Source organism: Camellia sinensis, chromosome 3 (genome assembly GCF_055761805.1).
Source record: "Camellia sinensis isolate YWXY chromosome 3, ASM5576180v1, whole genome shotgun sequence".
Taxonomy (NCBI): domain Eukaryota; kingdom Viridiplantae; phylum Streptophyta; class Magnoliopsida; order Ericales; family Theaceae; genus Camellia; species Camellia sinensis.
The window spans coordinates 58,098,826-58,119,928 of NC_138963.1; the positions used below are offsets into that span (position 1 = coordinate 58,098,826).

The following is a 21,103-nucleotide window of genomic DNA, read 5'->3' on the forward strand; positions in this document are numbered from 1 at the left end:
ACTAACCGATGGGACAATTGGTAATGCTACTTTAAACCTTGGGGAGGGTATTGTAATTTCTAAAATGTGAGGGGTGTCAATGTAATTTACCTAGTGATGGCAAAATTGGCATTTAAAAAAATGAAATTGCTGAGGGAGAATCTGCAATGAAACTTTAAGTCTCAAGGGGAGATGTAATTTCTAAAAGGTGAGGGAAAAATTGTAATAAATATAAACTTTAGGGATTGTCAGTGTAATTTATCCAAAAATATAAGGACCAAAATTAGTATTTACTTTTTTTATTTAAGATATGAACAAACTCTAGTTTTTTTTCCTTTCTATATTATACAACAAAGTAAATAACGAAACTGAAGAAACAAACCAAATTTGATACAGCAAAATCCGGATACCAGATCGACATAGAGACAGAGAAGGAAGTCCAAAAATTTTGAAATTGGTGAAGTAAATTTGATTTTGGCGGGTCAAAGAGACGAGAGCCAAATCATGAAGCAAGGTTTTATCAAATGCCCTCCTTATCTACCATCTACCCCACAAATTTCATGTGTTTTCATCTTCTACGATCAGAGTTCATTAGGTATTCTTTCTCTCTTTCTCATTCTCATCAAACACACACAATACCTCTATGTTTCTTACTTATTTATGATCTTCTTGTTTTAGGCATAAAACTTGATATAATCTGAAAATCTAATTTTGTAACTCATGAATTTATTAATTTTCATCTTTTAATATAAAAAGTTAGTTGTAATTTACTATTATTGTATTTATGTTGTGATTGTATATAATGTCTTGCAAGTGTTTGTTTAAATGCTTCAGTGGAATTTTGCGTTAGGTTGCTCTTTTTTTTTTTTTTTTTTTTTTTAACAAATTACTCAGTTAGATCACATAAACAAGCATCAGTATACCAGACTATGTGGTCAAGTTTCTTAGTTTAACTCTCAAGGTATACTTATAAAGTAGTTTCGTTGATGAACTTATTATTGTTTATTAAGATTTATGAGGGGTAGATGTGGATGATTTGTGAGGTTTTTATAGGCTAGCTTATCATTAAAATGAAAATAATAATAACAATGATTCTCTTTCATGTGATTGGCAAGGTGAATTATTAAATTTCCAAGCTACATTATCTGTAAATAGTATACGAATTGAGATTATACGTAGTATTGCCCTGTAAAAAATGAATTCTATTAGATCATGGAGTCATTATTACCTGTTGGGTGCAAAACATATATTAAGTATTAAAAAGTGGAATAAATTAAAGAGAGGCACATAAATAGCTGATGCATTTAATGCATGTCCAAGTGGCAGTGACCACTGTCCTATGTGAAAATACAAAGGCGTTCATCGCCTATAACAGTTCCGCTATCCAAATGAACATAAATTGATTATATTTAACCCATGTAGTTTCTAGAAGAAAAAAAATTAGAAGTAATTATTCATATTTTTATTATCTTTCTTCAATTGTTTCTAAAACCATTACAGATATATTTTCCACACTATGAATTCATCCAAATCGCGAATTTGTTACCAAGTTTTCAAGACAGATATAAAAAATAAAAACTGAAAGAAAAGTGCATGATAGATATTACAAGAAAACCATAGAAATGCAAGGGAAGCTAGTAAGTACATACATTGACCGTACAGTCTGCATAGAACAATTTGAGAAACTTGGCAGTGAGGCTCTTATCCTTGCTCCAATACAACTTCACTTGTTGCCTCACAAACGGTTCCACATTGGCACACGTATTGTGGTTCTTTTAATAATGCCTATTCAAGGGGACATCCTTCGGTGGCAATGTCACCGCAGCATCCACCACCACTGCCACCATCCACCATGAGCTCAGTGCAGTGCAGCTATGAGAGGAAGATGAACCAAAGGTACCCCATCACCTCTCCTCATCTTTTTTTTTGAACCGACCTCTCCTCATCTTCAATAATATTAACTTAGCACAACTCTCTTTGTCTTCTGCACTGCACTGGGCTATGACTATAGCTTTCTATTAGATGCAATTGTATAGAGCCTTAGACCATTGAAAATTTGACAATGTCAACCTGGCTTGACCAAACAAGGCCAACTTGGGTTATCATAAAATAAGATATATACCTTATAGTTCTAGTTAGTTCTTTTGATCCACCAATAATAATGATATTACTTGACTAATCCATTCTAAAATGACTATATCTTAATTAAGTGTAATTTATACATTCTAAAATGTCAATATCTTAATTAAGTATTATAATCAGTCATTTAATTAGGGTTTAGCATAGAACGCAATCTACCAAATATGTTTTGCAAGTAATTGTATTGCAAGTTGCAACATGACAACTTGAGAATAGCCCTTGATGTGGCATGGCTCTAGTTAGAGTGCAGAAAACAACTATCATCATTGCATATCCTTTGTGTGGATACAGAGAATGAATTAGTTCTTCATCATACTGGTCTATCACAGATTAATACTATTTTTAGCTAGTTGTTATATTCACTTCTCATGTTGCTTGTAGCAGTTCATTTAACAAATTAATTGTTGAGGATTCAACATTTGCAGTTTAGTCTAGATGGTGCTGTGAATACGGGGCCTTGTAGTATTCCTCTTTTATATATATTTTTTTCTTTTTTTCTTTGTTGTGATTGTTTGAGGTAACAACCATCAATATACCAGACTATGTGGTCAAGTTTCTTAGTTCAAGCCTCAAGGTATACTTATAAAGTAGTTTCGTTGATGAACTTATTATTGTTTATTAAGATTTATGAGTGGTAGATGTTGATGATTTGTGAGGTTTCTATAGGCTAGCTTATCATTAAAATGAAAATAATAATAAAAATGATTATCTTTCTTGTGATTGGCAAGGTGAATTATTAAATTTGTGTGCTTCACCATGGCATTTTCTAGATAAAATAAAATGTATGATCAACATGTACACTCTTTCAGCCTAAGATCAGTTTTTTTTTTTTTTTTTTTGATCGGGAAAGAAGAAGCTTTATAGATGTAAGAATCAAGTACAATGTACAAAACAAAATACATCAATAAAGAAAAGGGACGTGCAAAAGCATCACAATGAGCTAAATCATCCCAACTTGGTTGGCACCAAAAAGCCCATCCTATCATTTGCTAGCACCCCCAGAGTTAGTGAGAATCCAACGAGAAAATAGACCAATACAAATAAAAAAACAGACCTAAAAAAACAGTCACCAAAACAGCCACCAAATCAAATAATAGGATGCTTGGCAGACCAACAGGTCAAACACAGATCAACACAGATAGATAGACAAGCCAATTCAAATAACAGCCACCAAATCAAACAGAACAAATTAGACCAACTTAGCAGACCAACAGACCACAACCTAAGCAGCTAAAAAGCAAAAGGCAGTAGAAGCAAAATTAGAAGAATCAGCACATATAGATAGGAAAACAAAGATCCACCAAAATCAGCAACCCAAATCAGTCACTGGCCTCAGCAACCAGACAAGGCCACACCAAACTTGAGGCAAAATTTGACCAAAGAGACTGAAGAAAACACCTCAACAACAAAAGCACAACAAGATCTACCCACAACTTAGCATATCAAACCAACAAATCAATTAAGCCACCTATCCTGTTTAACAATCACCAAAACTTGCAGCTAGCTGCTTCCATACAGAATCTGGACCAAAAGCAGCAGCCACACCACAATTAGCAGACTCAAAAGTAGGTAGCTGCTTCCATACCTGATAGCAGATCAATACCTCCAGTTTTGATGCAATACCTCACTTGCTGCAGCTTAAATACCAAATCATTTATAGATACTCAACTACTTTAAGTAAGGTCAATCACAGCACAAAAATCAGCTACTTAATTCGATTTGATTAAATCAGTTCACCATACAAGCACAAAACAAATAGCCTCATGACCATATATCAGTACAGTCTAGTATATCAGTAGTGCACAACATTTCAGCCTAAGATTACTTGACTTGTATTGGACTGTTGAATTGTATAATAATCCTCACATTGGTATAATGGATTGATTTGTTGTTGTTGAGCAAGCATGAATGTTTCTGACTCATTAAAATTCCCATTTCATATGGTTATTCTCTTGAAAAACTAGGCTTTATTATTTTGCTTGTCCATTGACATTATAACTTATCATCTTACCTTGCTGTATGCAAAGATTGATGACTCTAGTACACCAACCTGACATGCCTTAAATTTTTTGTGTTGTACACAGCTCGATTTATTGACACTTGCTCTGCTAGATGAAATTTTTTAATTTTCTGGTTTGAGAAAAAGGTCTTTGTACTGTGTATCAATGTCTAACAGACCTTTCAAATTTTTAAATTTGAAGGTCTGTTAGATATGATAGTTTAGATATGGGTTTCAAAATTGAAATTGAGAGCTTTACCTTAGTGGATTTAAATACATATATTTTTACTCTATTTAATCTTCCATTTGAGTTTCTCAATCTATCTATAATCGTTTACTCTATTAAATTTTTATCCAAATTTAATCTCAAAATCCTTTCATTTGCAACTCACAATCCAAATGAAATCAAAAAGTTTGCAGCAGTAGGATACATACCCCAGCAAAGATGCAGAACTCTTGAGCACATGAAGAGGGGCATTATCACCAATCATAATCTTCCTTATTGGTGTGATTACTCCAATCAAAAGCCCAGTAATCTGTGACACAAAACAACAACAAATGTTAAGCTAGAGGAAAGAATTGAACAACCTACTTGATTAGCAACACAAGGATGTAACTCTTGAAAAATATTATAAACATCAACAGGATTGTATGGATGCAATGGTTGATGGTGCAAACAACATCTTCAAGTTGATCTTTTCCACAAAAATCTTCACATCCTTCTTAATCTTATTGAAAATCGGCACCTGTCAAAGGATAAGGTTCGCGGCTGCTCTATAAGTAATTAGAAATCGAATTGTACATATACCCATGTTAAATTAATACATATTACTTCCTCCAATTTTTATTATCATTATTTTTTTTTAAAGTTAAAAATTGAAGTCTACAATAGGTTTTTACTGGTCACTTGAGTGCAGATCCTCTCCCTTTGCATTACTCTGCACAACCGCATCTCAAAAACAATTGGAATCAACTGAATCATCTAGTGGGTCAATTTGATTACATTGAAGCCTTTTGAGGACATCTTGATTGAATTTTTCTTTTATTACAAAAAAGAAAAGACATTTGAAGACACTCCAAAATTGCTCAGAAAACCAAAAAGCTTTCTCTGACAATAGGAGGCTAAAAAATATATCCTACGCAACATTCTAGAAAAGGAAACTCTCACAACCCGAGAGCCTAGGAAACAAGCAAACAAAACAATAACTCTCACAACTCGAGAGGCTATTTTTAGTGGTTTTTTAATTTTTTTTTTTATACAAAAAAAGCGTGTAAAATAGTAGAAAGAATGGGTTGACTCTTTGAAGTGAATTTTTGATGTTTTTGTGTTGTTCCCTAACAACCCCTAAGTAGCCTTTAAAATTTGCCAAGGTTGGTGCATGTCTAACTTGTATTGAAGGGAAGGTGAGCGAAGTTTGGGCCTTCTAACATTATCATAAAATTTAAGCTACCAATACCCTCTAACAAACTTATAAGAAAGTATGAAAACTAAAGACTTAGTGCATGAGGCTCCCGCTAAAGCGAGGTTTGGGAGGGCAAAATGTACGCAGTCTTATTCCCATTTTTATAGAGCTTGTTTTTGATTGAATCTGTGCCACCAGGGATGCTAATAAAAAAAAGAAAGCAACCAAAGGAAAAATAGGATTTCAACAACATTGAAAAATCATTTTAGTTTACAAGTGAAGGTAGGGAAAGAGGGAGAGATATCATTACTTTATCATCAGATTCAATGAGAGGCAGTTGAGCTTGAGCTTCAGTGTCCCTAGAACTTGGGCAATCATTTGAAGGTAATGCCTGTGTGAAGCTCTCAGAGGTTTGTCTAGGAGATTGAGACTTCATGCCAATAATACTGGAAGAGCCATTTATGTTGATTTCTTCATTGCTCTTACTTTGAGATACCTGCATGATGTTATATACATAAGACCATATATAAACTGATACTGTCTAGAATATCAAAACAACAAATTATAAGACAAATTGAAATGCTCCATGGATAACAGTTGAATTATCGTTTGATAACATTTTCGTTTTTTATTTTCTGTTTTTGTTTTCTTGAAACTAGAAATGAAAACTTATTTAGTATATTGTTTTTGGTTCCATAAAAGTGGAATTGATTCTATTTTTTTTTTTTTTTTAAAGTTTAAAACAACTTTCAAAGAAAGTTTTCGCTCTCCTCCCTTTCCTACCATCTCCGTCCACCACCTCCAGCCATTGGTCACAGACAACCAATTTCTGGCAACCCTCTGATTGAGTACATTTTTTTAATTTTTTTTAACTAAAAAAAATTCCTTACTTCTGGTTTACATAAACCTGTGACATCTTAGCAAAGGCATTTGTTTAAACTGAAATCACAATGTAGAGACAGACATTATCGCCATAGAGTGGGATGTGTATGCCTGTCCATTAGTTGAGCAGGTTGATGAATCTCCAAATGGACTATTTTTCTCCTCACATACTGCCGGGATGATAATTAGAAGCAAGTTCCCCAAATTACCTGTACAGTTCAATCCCCACAAAAATTGTGATTGAAAAAACCTAAGAAGCACGAAGACCATGTCATGGACACGTGACAGGACATTTAATTTTTCAAAAATTATAGGACATGAGGACCATCTGCAAATATATAAATTTATATATTTATTATATATGCATAAACAATTATATTATGTCATTCATAAAATAAAAAAATAAAAAATATACCCACTTTAGTCCATGATGTATAAGGATCCAAATAATAGCAAACTACGTCAAAATATATACAATATCAAAACAAGTTCAAATCATGTGAGTCACCAACGAATTATAAGCAAAATGCCCACAACAATTTGGCACCACAACTATCCACAGGTACAATGTTTTAAGCGGCCAAGTGAATACACATTTACAATTTGAGAGAAAGATTTTTGCAATTTTTTTGGAGATGTTGATGTACCTGCTTAGCAGCAACCAATCACGTAGCCATGAAAATGTTTAGGAGTTTTGGTGATTTTGAACCAATAATAAATGTGAGGAGGATATTCAGAGGCATGAACCACCTACACATTAAACCCAAAAATTAAATAGCAAAATAAAGAGGAATTTTAAAAAAAGAAGAAAAAGAAGAAGAAGGTAAATAGAGAATCTACTCACAAAGAAACTATATCGTTTGCTTTGATTGTACTGGACAGATTGCTAACAATAAGTGCAAGGGGTGAACACATAGAATACTAGCTGTTCACAATCATGAAGTAATTGGATTAAAAAACCAAAATTTTGAATCAATCCTAGCTTCAATAGCAACATGTGCTATTTTGCTGATTTACTGGTTACTAATTAGATGTAATCGGTATAGAACCTTGATGTCATTTTCTTACATTGATATATAGAATGAATTGCTATTGAAATAATGTACAATGCTTTCTTCACATTCCTAAAGCTCCACTACCATATGAATTGCTATTGAAATAATGATATTGCATTGACTTTGTAATACTTAAATTCTTTTATATGTTTTCTCTTGACATGATTAGCTTATAGTCATGCACCAATATATTATTAGAGTTATGTTCTACATTGTTGTTAGTATCTTATAGTTCTTGCAAAATAAAGTTTAGTTGTTTTTGTCAATCATAACTTACAAATACTTGTTATTGATATATACATTTTTTAATGTTCTAGAAACACTTTGGACACTTGTTGAATCGAAATTGTTTACTTATGGATAAGACATGGATGTATCGATCAAGATTAAGTGATGCATACCAGAAAGGAGTTGACATGTTTCTCGATTTTGCATTTACTAATGCAAGTTATGAGGATAAGATCATATGTCCATGCATCAAGTGTGGACTTGCACTTCCCGTCACTCGGTCAGTTGCATATGATCACTTAGTATGTGATGACTTCACAAAGGGTTACACTAAATGGGTTTTACATGGTGAAGCATCATCTGTTGCTACAACAGGTCTTGATATGCACAAGTAGAATGAGCCACAATTAATATTGATACGCATGGATTAGTACACGAGGCATTTGGAATCTCAAATGACGATGACAGAGTCGATGGAGATAACCCCGTAGATCTAGGAGATAAACAAAATCCACAAGCAGAGAAGTTCTAGAATTTGATACATTTTGGACAAAAGGAGCTTTATCCTGTAGGAATTTTACAAAGCTCTCATTCATCCTTCAGTTATTTCATATAAAGAATTTAGGTGGATGGAGTAATAAATCGTTCACCATGTTATTAGAGTTATTGAAGGAGGCATTCCCAGAGGGTGTAACACTGCCTAATACTGTTTATGAAGTTGAACATATAGTCATGGAGTTAGGACTTAGTTATTCATGCATGTCCCAATGATTGCATGTTGTATAGGAATGAGCACAAAACTGATTCTAAATGTTACGTTTGCCATACATCTAGGTATGTAACAGAGCAAAATGATTCAGGCAACGAGGCATCCTCCAAAAAAGGTAGCTATAAAACACCTTCTAAGGATCTACATTACTTTTCTTTGATACCAAGGCTACAAAGGTTATTCATGTCATCCAAAACAGCATCATCTATGAAGTGGCATAAATGTAACGCCCTCAAAATAAACTCATAAATCATGCTATCTAGACATGCTTAGACATAAGAGAATAAAGCATAATTTCATTCATCAGAGTAATCATTACAAATGTATTACATGTTGACATCAAAAGTAAATGCCATACGGGCTTACAACTTTCTAAATCAATACTTGGTTACAAAAAGAGAGTACTAACTCAAAACACAAAATAAGCCCTTGGCTAGATTTACATGTAATACACAAAAATAAACAAGAGCCTTCAACTCCCATAACCATCCAAGCTAAGACCTCGGAGGCGGCATAATACCTGAACCTGAAAATGATGTCCTATATAGGATGAGCCAACGCCCAGTAGAGATATGCTAAACATAATATGAGCAATGACTAAAACATGAGCATTCGATAACTGTTTAACTCATATAAATTAACTCATTACACATTTCAGTATATGTCCATGCTTCATTCTATTTTTCTTTACTTATCAATTTCGATTTATAAACATGGCTCAGAACCTGGCTAAACAATTCCCATGAGACTACGGCTCATGTTAAAAGCTTTTCCAATATCAACAAATTTAAATGAGATTATAACTCATAACAAACACTTCCATACTTCACTCTAGATACACATATTTGCTGTATCAGTGTCATTTTCAAACACTTCCATACTTCATAAATGATACACAAATTCACTATATCAATGGAGTCCATCCCCTATCTCCTCCCAAATAACATCTGGTTTAGGAGTCCATCCCCTATCTTCCCCTAAACTGTGGAGTACATCCCCGATCTCCTCCCACACAAAACAATGTATATAAACAAGTATCATATACACGAGCAGTCAATACATAAATTTGATGTATTATTCCAACCGTCATGTTCGATAACATAATCAATTGATTAGTTTTAATTCGCCTAATCATCATGCATTATCTACAACAATCAAGATTATCCTCCACCGATAGCCCAAAGTAATTTATTTCTAAACAAATAATAAATGCATCAACAGATAATTTGACAACAATTTCATAAGTGAGCGATTAATAAATCCAACTCCACCATTCCCTCTTATAATGAGCCAATTTCATTATTTCCTACTCAATTTCATATTTCCATAACATTCCCAAATTAATTATATAAATTAATTCATACAACAATTTAGGGTTTTCTCCCCCATTTTCTCTACAATGATCCAAAGGTCCCATATATCATCAACAACATCAATACCATCATTTTAAGACCCAAGATACACATTTATGGGTCAAAATAACCAAACCCCTCTTTATTCATTTTGAAACCCTAACACCCAAAATTACCCAACTTCAACATTACATCAAAATGACCACTAGTTTGTGTCAAAGACCATAAAAATGAGTAGTTATCCCTACCTCAAATTCGGAGCTCAAAGGAGAAGATGAAGAAATTTGAAAGTGCTTCAAACCCCAATATTTTCAGATCAAAATGTAGCCCTCAACAAGCTCCACACTTTTTAAAAAGGCCCAAGGATAGAAGATCACTCCTACTAGATCAAACCCTAGAGAGAAGTGGGAGTTTTAGAGTGAGGTGCTCTCCAATGGAGGTTTTGAAAAGGTAGGAGAGAGAAGGAAAGTCAAAAAGTGATCCAAAATGTCACTTTTTGGACTGATATAAAAGTCGCCCCGCTCGAGCGTCAGACACAGACTCACGCTCGAGCGTGAAAAGCGCCGCTCGAGCGTCGATTGCACACTTCCAGAAGTTTTGCAGACCATGGTCCTCGCTCGAGCGTACGATGACCTGCAGAGAAAAAAACTGGGAGATGAATATTCATGCTCGAGCGTCAAAACGCCCGCTCGAGCGGATAGACAACAAAGGGACCACTCGAGCGTCAAAATCCCCGCTCAAGCATGAAGGCCAAAATCTGGGTATCAACTTTTGGTTTCTAAACACAACCAACTTGTTCCAAACCTGCTCAACACAACCCAAGACTCAAATACAAAGAGTAAAGGATGAAAATGAGAACAAGACAACAACATAACCACAGAACCAAGTCCGGAATAATAAACAAAGGAAGGAAAAACCGGAATCGCTATAATAAAGAAGGTCGCACCAATGATGGTTGTATGAGACATCCTGCTGATTCTCCAGCTTGGATGACTTTTGACCACCTACATCCTGATTTCGCAGCAAATTGTAGAAATGTCATACTTGGGTTGGCGTGTGATGGTGTGAACCCTTTCAGAACATTGAGTAGCACGTATAGCACCTGGCCTGTAATTCTTGTACCATATAATTTGCCTCCATGGATGTGTATGAAGCAGACCAATTTTCTATTATCATTGATTATCCCTGGTCGTAGTGCACCTGGAAATAATATTGATGTGTATCTGCAACCTTTAATAGATGAATTAAAGGAATTATGGGTGGATGGAGTAGAGACATGATGCATCAATTAAACAAAATTTCCAATTGCGTGCAGCATTAATGTGGACTATTAGCGACTTCCCTGCTTATGCTTATTTGTCAGGATGGAGTACTAAGGGGAAGTATGCATGCCCTTCATGCCACAAAGACACATGCTTCCAGTGGTTGAAGCATGGCCAAAAACATTGTTACATGGGTCATCGTCGATTCTTGGACAAACATCATGCATTCCGAGATGATGAGCAATCTTTTGATGGTACTAAAGAAAAAAGAACTGGACCCAATCCTTTAACTCGTTCTATGGTATTGGATATGTTACATGGCTTCAATATCAATTATGGAAAGATGAGTACTAATCCAGAATTACCATATAGTTGGAAGAAAAGAAGCATATTCTTTGAATTATCATATTGGAAGGATAATCTAGTACGTCACAATCTTGATGTGATGCACATTGAGAAAAATGTATGTGAGAACTTACTTGGAACACTACTGAATTTAGAGGGGAAGACAAAGGATAATCTAAATGCACGTCTTGACTTGAAACTTCAAGGTATAAGGCCTAAACTCCATCCAAAAGAAAATACAGCAAATAAAACCATCTTGCCTCCTTCTTGTTTCTCATTAAAGAAACAAGAAAAAGATGCTTTCTGTAAATTTTTGAAGACTGTTAAAGTTCCTGATGGTTATGCAGCGAATATTTTACGATGCATCGACTTAAAGCAACGTAGAATCTTTGGACTTAAAAGTCATGATTGCCATATTTTGATGCAATAATTACTCCCTTTAGCAATTCGAGGAATGTTGAGTTCACGTGGAACTTCACCTTTGATTGAGTTGAGTAATTTCTTTCGAGAGTTATGTTCTAAAGTTGGTTTGGCACAAGACTTTATGCGTCTTGAAAGGCAAATTCCGATAACACTTTGCAAGTTTGAAAAAATATTTCCCCCTAACTTTTTTGATATTATGGTGCATTTGGTGGTTCACTTAGCATCTGAGGCTAGATTAGCAGGACCTGTGCATTATCGTTGGATGTATTTTGTTGAGAGGTAAAGTTTATACTAAATAACATATTTCTTTACCATCATTATTATATTTTACTTTTGTTATTATCGAACATCATTCAAAATTTTGTTTTTTGAACTTACCAAAACAGAGGTACTTGAGTAGATTAAAGTCATATGTGCGAAATAGAAGCCGACCGGAGGGTAGTATGGCAAAAGGATACCTTACAAATGAATGCTTGACATTTTGCTCAAGGTATATGGAAGGTGTTGAGACACGATTCAACCAGATGTCTCAAAATTATGATGAGGGGGGTAATGGTACCGAAGGATTATCTATTTTTTCAATGCCTGGCCGACCATTAGGTAAGGGCGTGATGGACACAATGGATGATGGCACAAAAGAAAAGGCACATTGATATGTGTTATTTAATTGTGAGACTGTCAACAAATTTATTGAGTAAGACACTCTACATCTGTAATCAATTTCATTATTATTATTATTATTATTATTATTTTACATTCTTTTTCCACACACTCACAAATCTTTTATATGGCATACAGACAACACCGTAGACTTGTTGCCATACAAAATCCACGTCTTCGTGAAATGGCCATTGATCGTATTCATAGTGAAACATTTCCGAGATGGTTTGATAAACATGTAAGTAGTGTTCTGAAGTTCCTTAAAATTTGACTTGATATTAACTTCAATTTCATTCCACACTTACAGAAGTTATGTTATCAATCGTCTAAAAACAGGTTGAGGAATTGCATAATGCAGGGGATAGTCAAATAACTGAAGAGCTTAGATGTTTGGCTCGTGGTCCAAATAGATTTTTCACAAAATATAAGCGATACTTGATAAATGGTTTTAGGTTCCATACTAAGGAGATCGAGTGAAAGAGAAAAACTCAAAATAGTGGGGTTATTGTCATGGCAAAAACACGAAGCTTTACAAGTGGTAGAGATGGAAATCCTGTCTCTGGAGATGTTACGTTCTATGGTGTGTTAACAGATATAATTGAGTTAGATTATTTGTTTGGGAAGAGGGTTGTGTTATTTAAAGGTGAATGGGTGTCACAATCAGGAAAAAGACAAGATAAAGATTGCACATTAGTTAACTTTGCATGATTAATGACAGATGCTGAGCCTTTTGTGTTGGCTTCTCAAGCAGAACAAGTAATGTATGTAAAAGACCTCAAACACAAAGATTGGCAAGTTGCTATCAAGATAAATGTGAGAGATTTTTATGATATGAATGTGGGGTCTTCTGTGGACAATGTGGAGGCATACTTGCAGAGTGTTGTATGCAATACACAAAGTGGTGATGGGGACAATAATTTTCATTTGGTTAGGACAGACATGTCTGCTGCAATTGTAGATGCACCACTTTCTCAGGTGTTGAGAGACAACAATGTTCATGATGATGGAGATGAAGAAGAATTAGATATTATGTGACTGTTAAACTTGTTGAACATTGCTAGTTATTTATATTTGAAAACAATTTTATAGTTTCCTTTCCCTCTCTTTCTTTATCATTGTTTTTGTCAATTTAATTGATTGTTTGAAGAATGAATAATGCATTTTACATCTAACTATGTCATTTACACATGTGGCTACAAAATATTTATTCACTATATGTTAAATTTAGTCACTATGAAGATAGCAACGTAGTAACGGTGAATACACAATTTTTCTTTGTTAATTTTTTTCAAGTTTTTTGTTCATTTGCAAATAATTTATTTGGATCATTATAAATTTACAATTTGACTTGTATATTTTGCTTGAATCATACTAGGATTCATATGTAAAGCAAAAAGCCTATGGACCCATATCTTCAGTTTCGCTCAGGCAATGTTGGTGAGTTTACTGGGTCAACTCCATCTGAGATTCAGCAAAACTCTAGTAAGCCCAATGATAATGCAGGTATGCAAATTCAAATCTTATAAAAATGCCATATTATTTCTTCATATATACTATATTAGTATTATTATTATTTATTTATTTATTTTTTATTTTTTTATAACTAGATGGTGCTAGTGAAAAAAAGAAAACTAGAGGTCCTACTCAAATGCGTAATATTTGGGGTACTCGAGATGATAAGTGCCTAACAGTCAATTGGATGACAAATTGGCAACAAAATTATCATCATTCATTGGAACTATTGTACGTGATGAGAAAAATGCACCACTCACTTACAAGAATTGGTATAAAGTCCCAGAATATTACAAAGATCACATATGGGTACTTGTACAGGTAAATAACATAATATTGTGCGAGATCACATGTGAAAAGTAGTAAACATGAGTAATATGATTAAAACCAAGCTCTTTATAATTTTTTGTAATTTTAATTTTGTATGTGGAAATATTAATTTTGTATTATTTTATTCTTCTTCTTCTTCTTCTTCTTCTTCTCTCTCTCTCTCTCTCTCTCTCTCTCTCTCTTCAGTTAAAGTTTGATCTTCCAAGTCATGCTAGGACTTGGGTTATGAAGTGCTCTGGTAAGAAGTTAAAAGACTGGAAGGCAGACATAAAGAAAAATTATTATAAAAACCACTTGAGTTTTGACTAACAAAAGCATTATAAAGATAAGAGAGTATAAGCTGATCAGTGGAAACACCTTATTAAGTATTGGGCCATGTAACGCCCTCAAAATAAACCAATAAAACATACAATATTGACATGCTTAGACATAAGGGAATAAAGCATAATTACATTTCATCGGAGTAATTCTTACAAATGTATTACATGTTGACAACAAAAGTAAATGCCCTATGGGCTTACAACTTTCCAAGTCAACACATGGTTACAAAAGGAGAGTACTAACTCCACATAAAATAAGCCCTTGGCTTGATGTACATGTAATACAACAAAAATAAACAAAAGAGTCTTTAACTCCCACAGCCATCTAAGCTAAGATCTCGGAGGCGGCATAATACCTGAACCTGAAAATGATGTCCCATATAGGGTGAGCTAACACCCAGTAGAGATATGCTAAACATAATATGACCGATAACTAAAACATTAGCATTTGATAAATGTTGAACTCACACAAATCAATAACCCATTTTAATTACATGACAAATGTGTCCATGTTTTATTCCATCTTCCATTTCTTATCTAATTCTCAATTCATAACTATGGCCAAACAATTTAAATGAGATTACATCTCATATCAACCATACTTCCATTTCTATTGAGATAACAACTCATATTAGACACTTTGTACGTCACAATGGATACACATAATTGCTGTATCAATCTAAAACAAAACACTCCCATACTTCATAGATGATACACAGATTCGCTGTATCAATACTTCAATAGATACACATAATTGCTGTATCAATGGAGTCCATCCCTTATCTTCTCCCAAATAAAATCCGGTTTAGGAGTCCATCCCCTATCTTCCCCTAAATCGTGGAGTACATCCCCTATCTCCTCCCACACAACACAATGTATATAAACACATATCTTATACATAATCAATCAATACATAAATTCGATGTATTGTTCCAATTGTCATATTCGATGACATATTCAATTGATTAGTTTTAGTTTGCCTAATCATCATGCATTGTCTACAACAATCAAGACTATCCTCCACCGATAGCCCAAAATAATTATTTCTAGACAGATAATAATTTCATCCAATAGATAAATTATCAACAATTTTCAAAGGTGAGTGATTAATAAATCCAACTCCACCATTCCGTCCCATGTTATGCCAATTTCATTATTTCCAACTCAATTTCATAATTCCATGATAAATGTCATTAATTACACTAATGACCCAAATATACCCAAATATGGCATTTTCTTCCTTTTTCTCAATAATGACCCAAAGGCTCAAATATTGTCAACAACAACAATAATCCTTTTTTAAGACCCAAAATATACATATATGAGTCAAAAGGACAAAACCCCTCTTTTCAATATAACACATCTCAAACCCTAACTTCCCAAATCAAACCATTTATACAAAAAGCTCGACATTTATGTTAAAGTTCATAAAGATGAGTAGGAATCCCTACCTCGAAATGAAGAGCTCAAATGAAGAAGATGGTCAAAACCCAAAGTGCTCCGAATCCACAAATTTTCGGATTGATAGGTAACCCTCAACAAGCTCTATACTTTTTACAAAGGGACAAAGGTGTGAGATCACTCAAACTAGATCAAACTCTAGAGAGAAGGTGGAATGTAGTGAGAGAAGCTCTCAAAAATGGGTTTTTGAAAAGTAAGAGAGAGAAGGAAAGTGTGAAAAGTGATTTAAAATCACCCAGCTGCCATCTGATATACGACTAGTCCGCTCGAGCGGAGAATAGGACGCTCGAGCGGAGAACACAAAAATTGGACCCGCTCGAGCGCAAGAATACCCGCTCGAGCGCCAAGACACAACTGCAAAACACACTCGCTCGAGCGCAAAGGGAAACCCGCTCGAGCGTAGATTACCCTCTTCCAGTATTTTTACAGACATTGAACACCTGCTCGAGCGCCAAGGTACCCGCTCGAGCGTGAAAAACAAACCTGCAGTACTTTTGCAGAGGTACGAAATGCTGAAAGTGCGTAAACTCCGCTTGAGCGCAAAGGGACCTGCTCGAGCGGACAACCAAAAATCTAGGCAACAAGGAATGGGATTAAAGCGCAACCAACTTGTTCGAAACACGCCCAATACATCCTAAAACTCAAATATAAGGAATTAAAGGATGACAACAAGACATATACAACAACCAACCCCACGGAACCTAAGTCCGGATACAACAATCAAATAAGGAAGAACCAGGATCGCTATAGGCCATCGAAGAAGTAAAGGTATATTTGATTTTATGTTTTTTTTTTTACTTTCTATAGTTTGGGCGCCATTAATTTATGCATTTGTAATTTTAGGTACAAAGTGATAAAAACAAAGCAAGTCGTGCAGAGCGAAAGTATAATCATACTACTAGAACAAAAAGTTTCCCACGTGTTCGAAAGGAGCAGGTTAATTAATCTTTTCATATTGTATATTTAATATGATAATGTATGCATGATGTGACAAGAAGATATAATTTATATTTTAGAATATATTATTTTGTAGAAGAATAAGCTGGGACACTCTCCAACACGTGCTCACATGTTTAAAGTATGTTATACAAAGGAGACTGAAACCCCTGAGGCAACGAAAGTAATGATAGTATGTACCAAATAATTATCTGTCCATTTGAACTTGTAGATTAGTTAAAATTCCTACATTATAGTGTTGAGTGATTGAAATGTATATAATAAGTTATGTTTATTGCAACCTTATAGGATGAAATTAATGAGAGGACAACTTTAAATGCAAATTTATCAAATGAGGGCCCAAATGATACATTTGGGCAAGTGATAGGTAAAGAAAAACATGGACGAGTTCGCATATATGGATTAGGTGTCTCCCTGTCTAATTTATGGAGAGATACATTTGGCCATAAAGCAAACCAAGACATAACAATGGATGTTATGGAAGCTAAACATTCTGAGCTAAGGCCCAAAGTTTCCCATGTTCAGCATGTTCCGAATAACTTGACAAACACATCTAACCAGGTAATTTTGTTAATAAAATTTATAAGTTATTAATGTTTTCCTACACATATATATACATACATATATCTATGTGTGTGTGTTTGTACAATTAATTAATTCAAATTTGATTAGGTCACAACAGCTTCTAGTTCTCTTGACATGGCAACTCGACATCAAGCATGGTCCTTGTCATCGATACAAGATGCCTCTCTTACTCAGGTATCCACTAAGAGCTAATCATATATATCATATTACTTCCAACTTTATTTTAGAATAACATGCAAAAATTGTCTTACAATTAACCAAGGAATGAATACTGTGGATCTAAATTTCATTGTTTAAATCTAGACAAATTGTGCTGCATAGTCAAAATCATGACATGACGAAGCTTGTGTTTTTTTTTTTTTAATTTTTAATTTTTATGTTCTTGTCAAGCTTCAACAAGACATCTCTCCATCATTTATTACCACATGGGCTCTTTTTGATTCTCTTAAAAAATATTGCTTGAAAGCAATTAGTTGATTGTCATTTTTTACAATTACATTTGATTTACATTGTTGAGGTTAGGGGATCCTGATATTAATAATGGGCATGGTTTTGATTGTTGTTAATAGGTGTTTTTGGTTGTTATTGATTCTTTAAGCTATTATTTGATATGGTCTATTATATAATTTGTTGTAGTGTGGTGAACCAATTAAGTGATTAAATCATTTGGTATCTACTAGAAAAATGAATATCACTTTCAGTTGTTATCATCTTTACTCTGGCACTTTGTACTAGTTTATTTTTAAATATTATTTATTAATTGTAAATATATAATTACTTAAGCAATTAAATCTTGATTTACAGGTGGGGGATGTAGTTGTTCTAAAAAGTATCATTAGGCCAACAAAAACAGTTGCAATCAGAGTACTTAAAAGCACAGATGCATCTAAAGAAGTAGAAGGAGAAAAACTAGGACCTGACTATTGGAAGGTACATGTTCAAGTGCCAATCAAACCTAATGAGAGCTTGATCCGATCGTATGGACTTGTCAAAACAATTGGACAAGCTATTGGAGCTCATGTTGCTTGGCCTGCTCCATTTGTGGTATATTTCTTTCGTAAATAATAATTTCATTAACAAATTTTTATTAACTTAATATAGTGTCAATTACCTTTATAAGTTTATCTTTTGGATGTAGATTTCGCAACTTATGGATGCTAGTCGAGAATATTTGTACAAGTGAGGTTGAGAGTTTGGGAACTGATTTTATTTTTGATAATTTGTCTCTCCGGAATATGGATGTCACTATGGCTTTTCAAAACTTATGGTTGGCATAATTTTCTTTAAATTTTTTTTTTTTGCTTTAACTTTGTTAGTGTAGTAGAATATTTTATAATTTCGGCAAGGAAATTTTATTTCAATATAAATAAATTTATATTTCAATAATTAATAATTGATTGTGGTTTGAAATTTTTTTTTTATGTGATTATCCTATGGTGGTAATATTTGTTTATTGTTATGAAAATATTAAAGAATGAATGGATGTCAAATTAATATAGGATGTGGTGATTAATATTCCATTGCTTATAAAATTGATTCAATAAGTTCAAATATCGCTTATATCCATTTAATGACAAATGAATTGGATTTAATGGCATTTATATCAATTGTAAAATAACAAGTGTCATTAAAAATCCATGTAGTGGCATTTTTTAAATTGCAAAGCGTCACGAATAGTGTCTACCAAGACATTAAAGTGTCACTGAAAGTGTAGCCTTGATGGGGTAATGGCACTTAGAAGTGTCACTAACTCTTTTTTTAATGGCGTTTGATAGTGTCACAAATAGTAACTATCATGACATCAAAATGTCATTGAAAGTTTTAAGCCATGATGGTGTAGTGACACTTGCAAATATCTATCGTGGCACTAGTATCTACCGTGGCACCGGTAGAAATGACACTTGTTCGAAATGACACTTATTCAAAATGCCACAAGACTAAAAAATATCATTAGAAGAATAGTTTTGCGGCTCAAGTTGAATGCTAGTGTCTCAAGTTGAATGCTTATTGTGTGTATAAGAATCTTAAAGTATTCATAATGTGGTTTAACATATTATAAATGTGATTTGAAAGTTCAAGTGTGAAGTAGTGATAATGTTTATTTATTTATTTACATCTTCTCTATTATATGGTTGAAATGAAGATCTTTATTTCAATTTATACGGTTATATAACACATGATTCAAATTCAATCCAAAATCAAAGTCTGTAAATGTGATGCCAATATGAATTTTAAAATATCACTTAATTGTTTTAAATTTTCAAAAAATAAAGATATGTTAATGCAGTTGTTTCACAAAGACTGATCATGAAATAAACATCTACATCTCTATTGTGTGGATTTGTGATTTTGGTTCAAACAAACAAAAATTGAATAATAGTTTTTCTGGTTAGATGTCCAACTCAGGGAAACGAACAGAGAGAGTGAGAGACATAGATGAGCGATCTAAACAAACTAAGAAACAAAGTAACAAGCAGAAGCATATAAGCATTACAATATTAGCATTATACTAATGAAAATGTTCAATGAAAAATCAAGAGAAAGGAGACAAACAAGGAAAATCGATGCTTTACACATAAAAAAGGGTCGAACAAATAATTGGAATTCATGCTTACTTGATCTATTATCTATGGAATAGCTGGTGGCATTGCAGCGGTGTGCAGTGAGGATTTGGGCTAGGCTTTCAAATTTGGGGAATTTTGTGAACATGAAATTAGGGCTTGAAATGGAGAAGATTATAAATATATGAGAGAGAGGGAGAGAGGGAGGGAGGGAGGGAGAGAAATCAGAGAGGAAAATGATAGTGGGGCTGCCCATATAGGCTGCGTTTGGAAGAAGGTTTAGGTTTAAGTTTAGGTTTGGGTTTGGGTTTGGGTTTGGGGTTGGATTTATTTTAGATAAAATAGGGTTTTTAGTTCAATAAAATAAAATATAACATCTAATTTATAATTATTATAATTTTTTTTCATAAAAAATAAAAAAATTTAAAAAGTCCTTCTAAAACAAAACTTTTTAGCTTTAGGTTAAAATTGTCAAAAAAAACTAAAAAGTCAAACCCACCCCCAAACAAAACCAGAGGGAGAATTTTTTTCTATGTATTGGTAGGACGTGAGATTATCTTTCACCAATAATAGAAAATGTTTGGTGGCCCCAATTTTTATGATTCGAATGGCTCGAATGTGTTAAAATAACGTTGTTTTACACCCAAAGCAACGTCGTTTTTGGTGTTTCGAGTCATTCGAGTCATCATTTTTCGGGCCACTTAGCATTGTTGCACCAATAATCTATATAATAAAATAAGAGAATTTTTGAAAATATGTAAAATGTCTTAGAGATATATTTTGTTTTAAAAGTTGAGATTAATTCCCAAATTTATCCTAGGATAAAGATTTCTTTAATTCTCACTCATCTATCTTCTTTTGCCTCCTTTTTTTTTACTCAT

At 33.7% G+C, this 21,103-nt stretch overlaps 2 protein-coding genes across 5 annotated transcripts; one reads left to right on the top strand and one right to left on the bottom strand.

The window, feature by feature from the left end:
• Positions 1 to 324: 324 nt before the first annotated feature.
• Positions 325 to 18,922, top strand: LOC114302748 (uncharacterized). Of its 3 annotated transcripts, XM_082919822.1 has the most exons (10): positions 329 to 574; positions 12,223 to 12,530; positions 12,635 to 12,734; positions 13,872 to 13,999; positions 16,963 to 17,055; positions 17,153 to 17,248; positions 17,365 to 17,637; positions 17,749 to 17,835; positions 18,466 to 18,705; positions 18,800 to 18,922. In XM_082919822.1, exons 4-10 carry the CDS (start codon positions 13,928 to 13,930, stop codon positions 18,842 to 18,844), a joined length of 906 nt encoding a protein of 301 aa, XP_082775948.1. In that variant the 5' UTR covers positions 329 to 574; positions 12,223 to 12,530; positions 12,635 to 12,734; positions 13,872 to 13,927; the 3' UTR covers positions 18,845 to 18,922. The 3 variants fall into 3 exon arrangements, with proteins under 3 accessions (XP_082775947.1, XP_082775949.1, XP_082775948.1); XM_082919821.1 differs by lacking the exons at positions 12,223 to 12,530; positions 12,635 to 12,734 and having other exon boundaries at positions 325 to 574; XM_082919823.1 differs by lacking the exons at positions 12,223 to 12,530; positions 12,635 to 12,734; positions 16,963 to 17,055; positions 17,153 to 17,248 and having other exon boundaries at positions 325 to 574.
• LOC114302755 (uncharacterized) lies at positions 3,611 to 20,415 on the bottom strand. 2 transcript variants are annotated; one of them, XM_028247842.2, is made up of 4 exons: positions 20,277 to 20,415; positions 5,831 to 6,061; positions 4,553 to 4,653; positions 3,611 to 3,749 (listed from the first exon to the last, which is right to left on the bottom strand). In XM_028247842.2, exons 2-4 carry the CDS (start codon positions 6,020 to 6,022, stop codon positions 3,743 to 3,745), a joined length of 300 nt encoding a protein of 99 aa, XP_028103643.1. In that variant the 5' UTR covers positions 6,023 to 6,061; positions 20,277 to 20,415; the 3' UTR covers positions 3,611 to 3,742. The 2 variants fall into 2 exon arrangements, with proteins under 2 accessions (XP_028103643.1, XP_028103637.1); XM_028247836.2 differs by having other exon boundaries at positions 3,623 to 3,755.
• Positions 20,416 to 21,103: the final 688 nt, after the last annotated feature.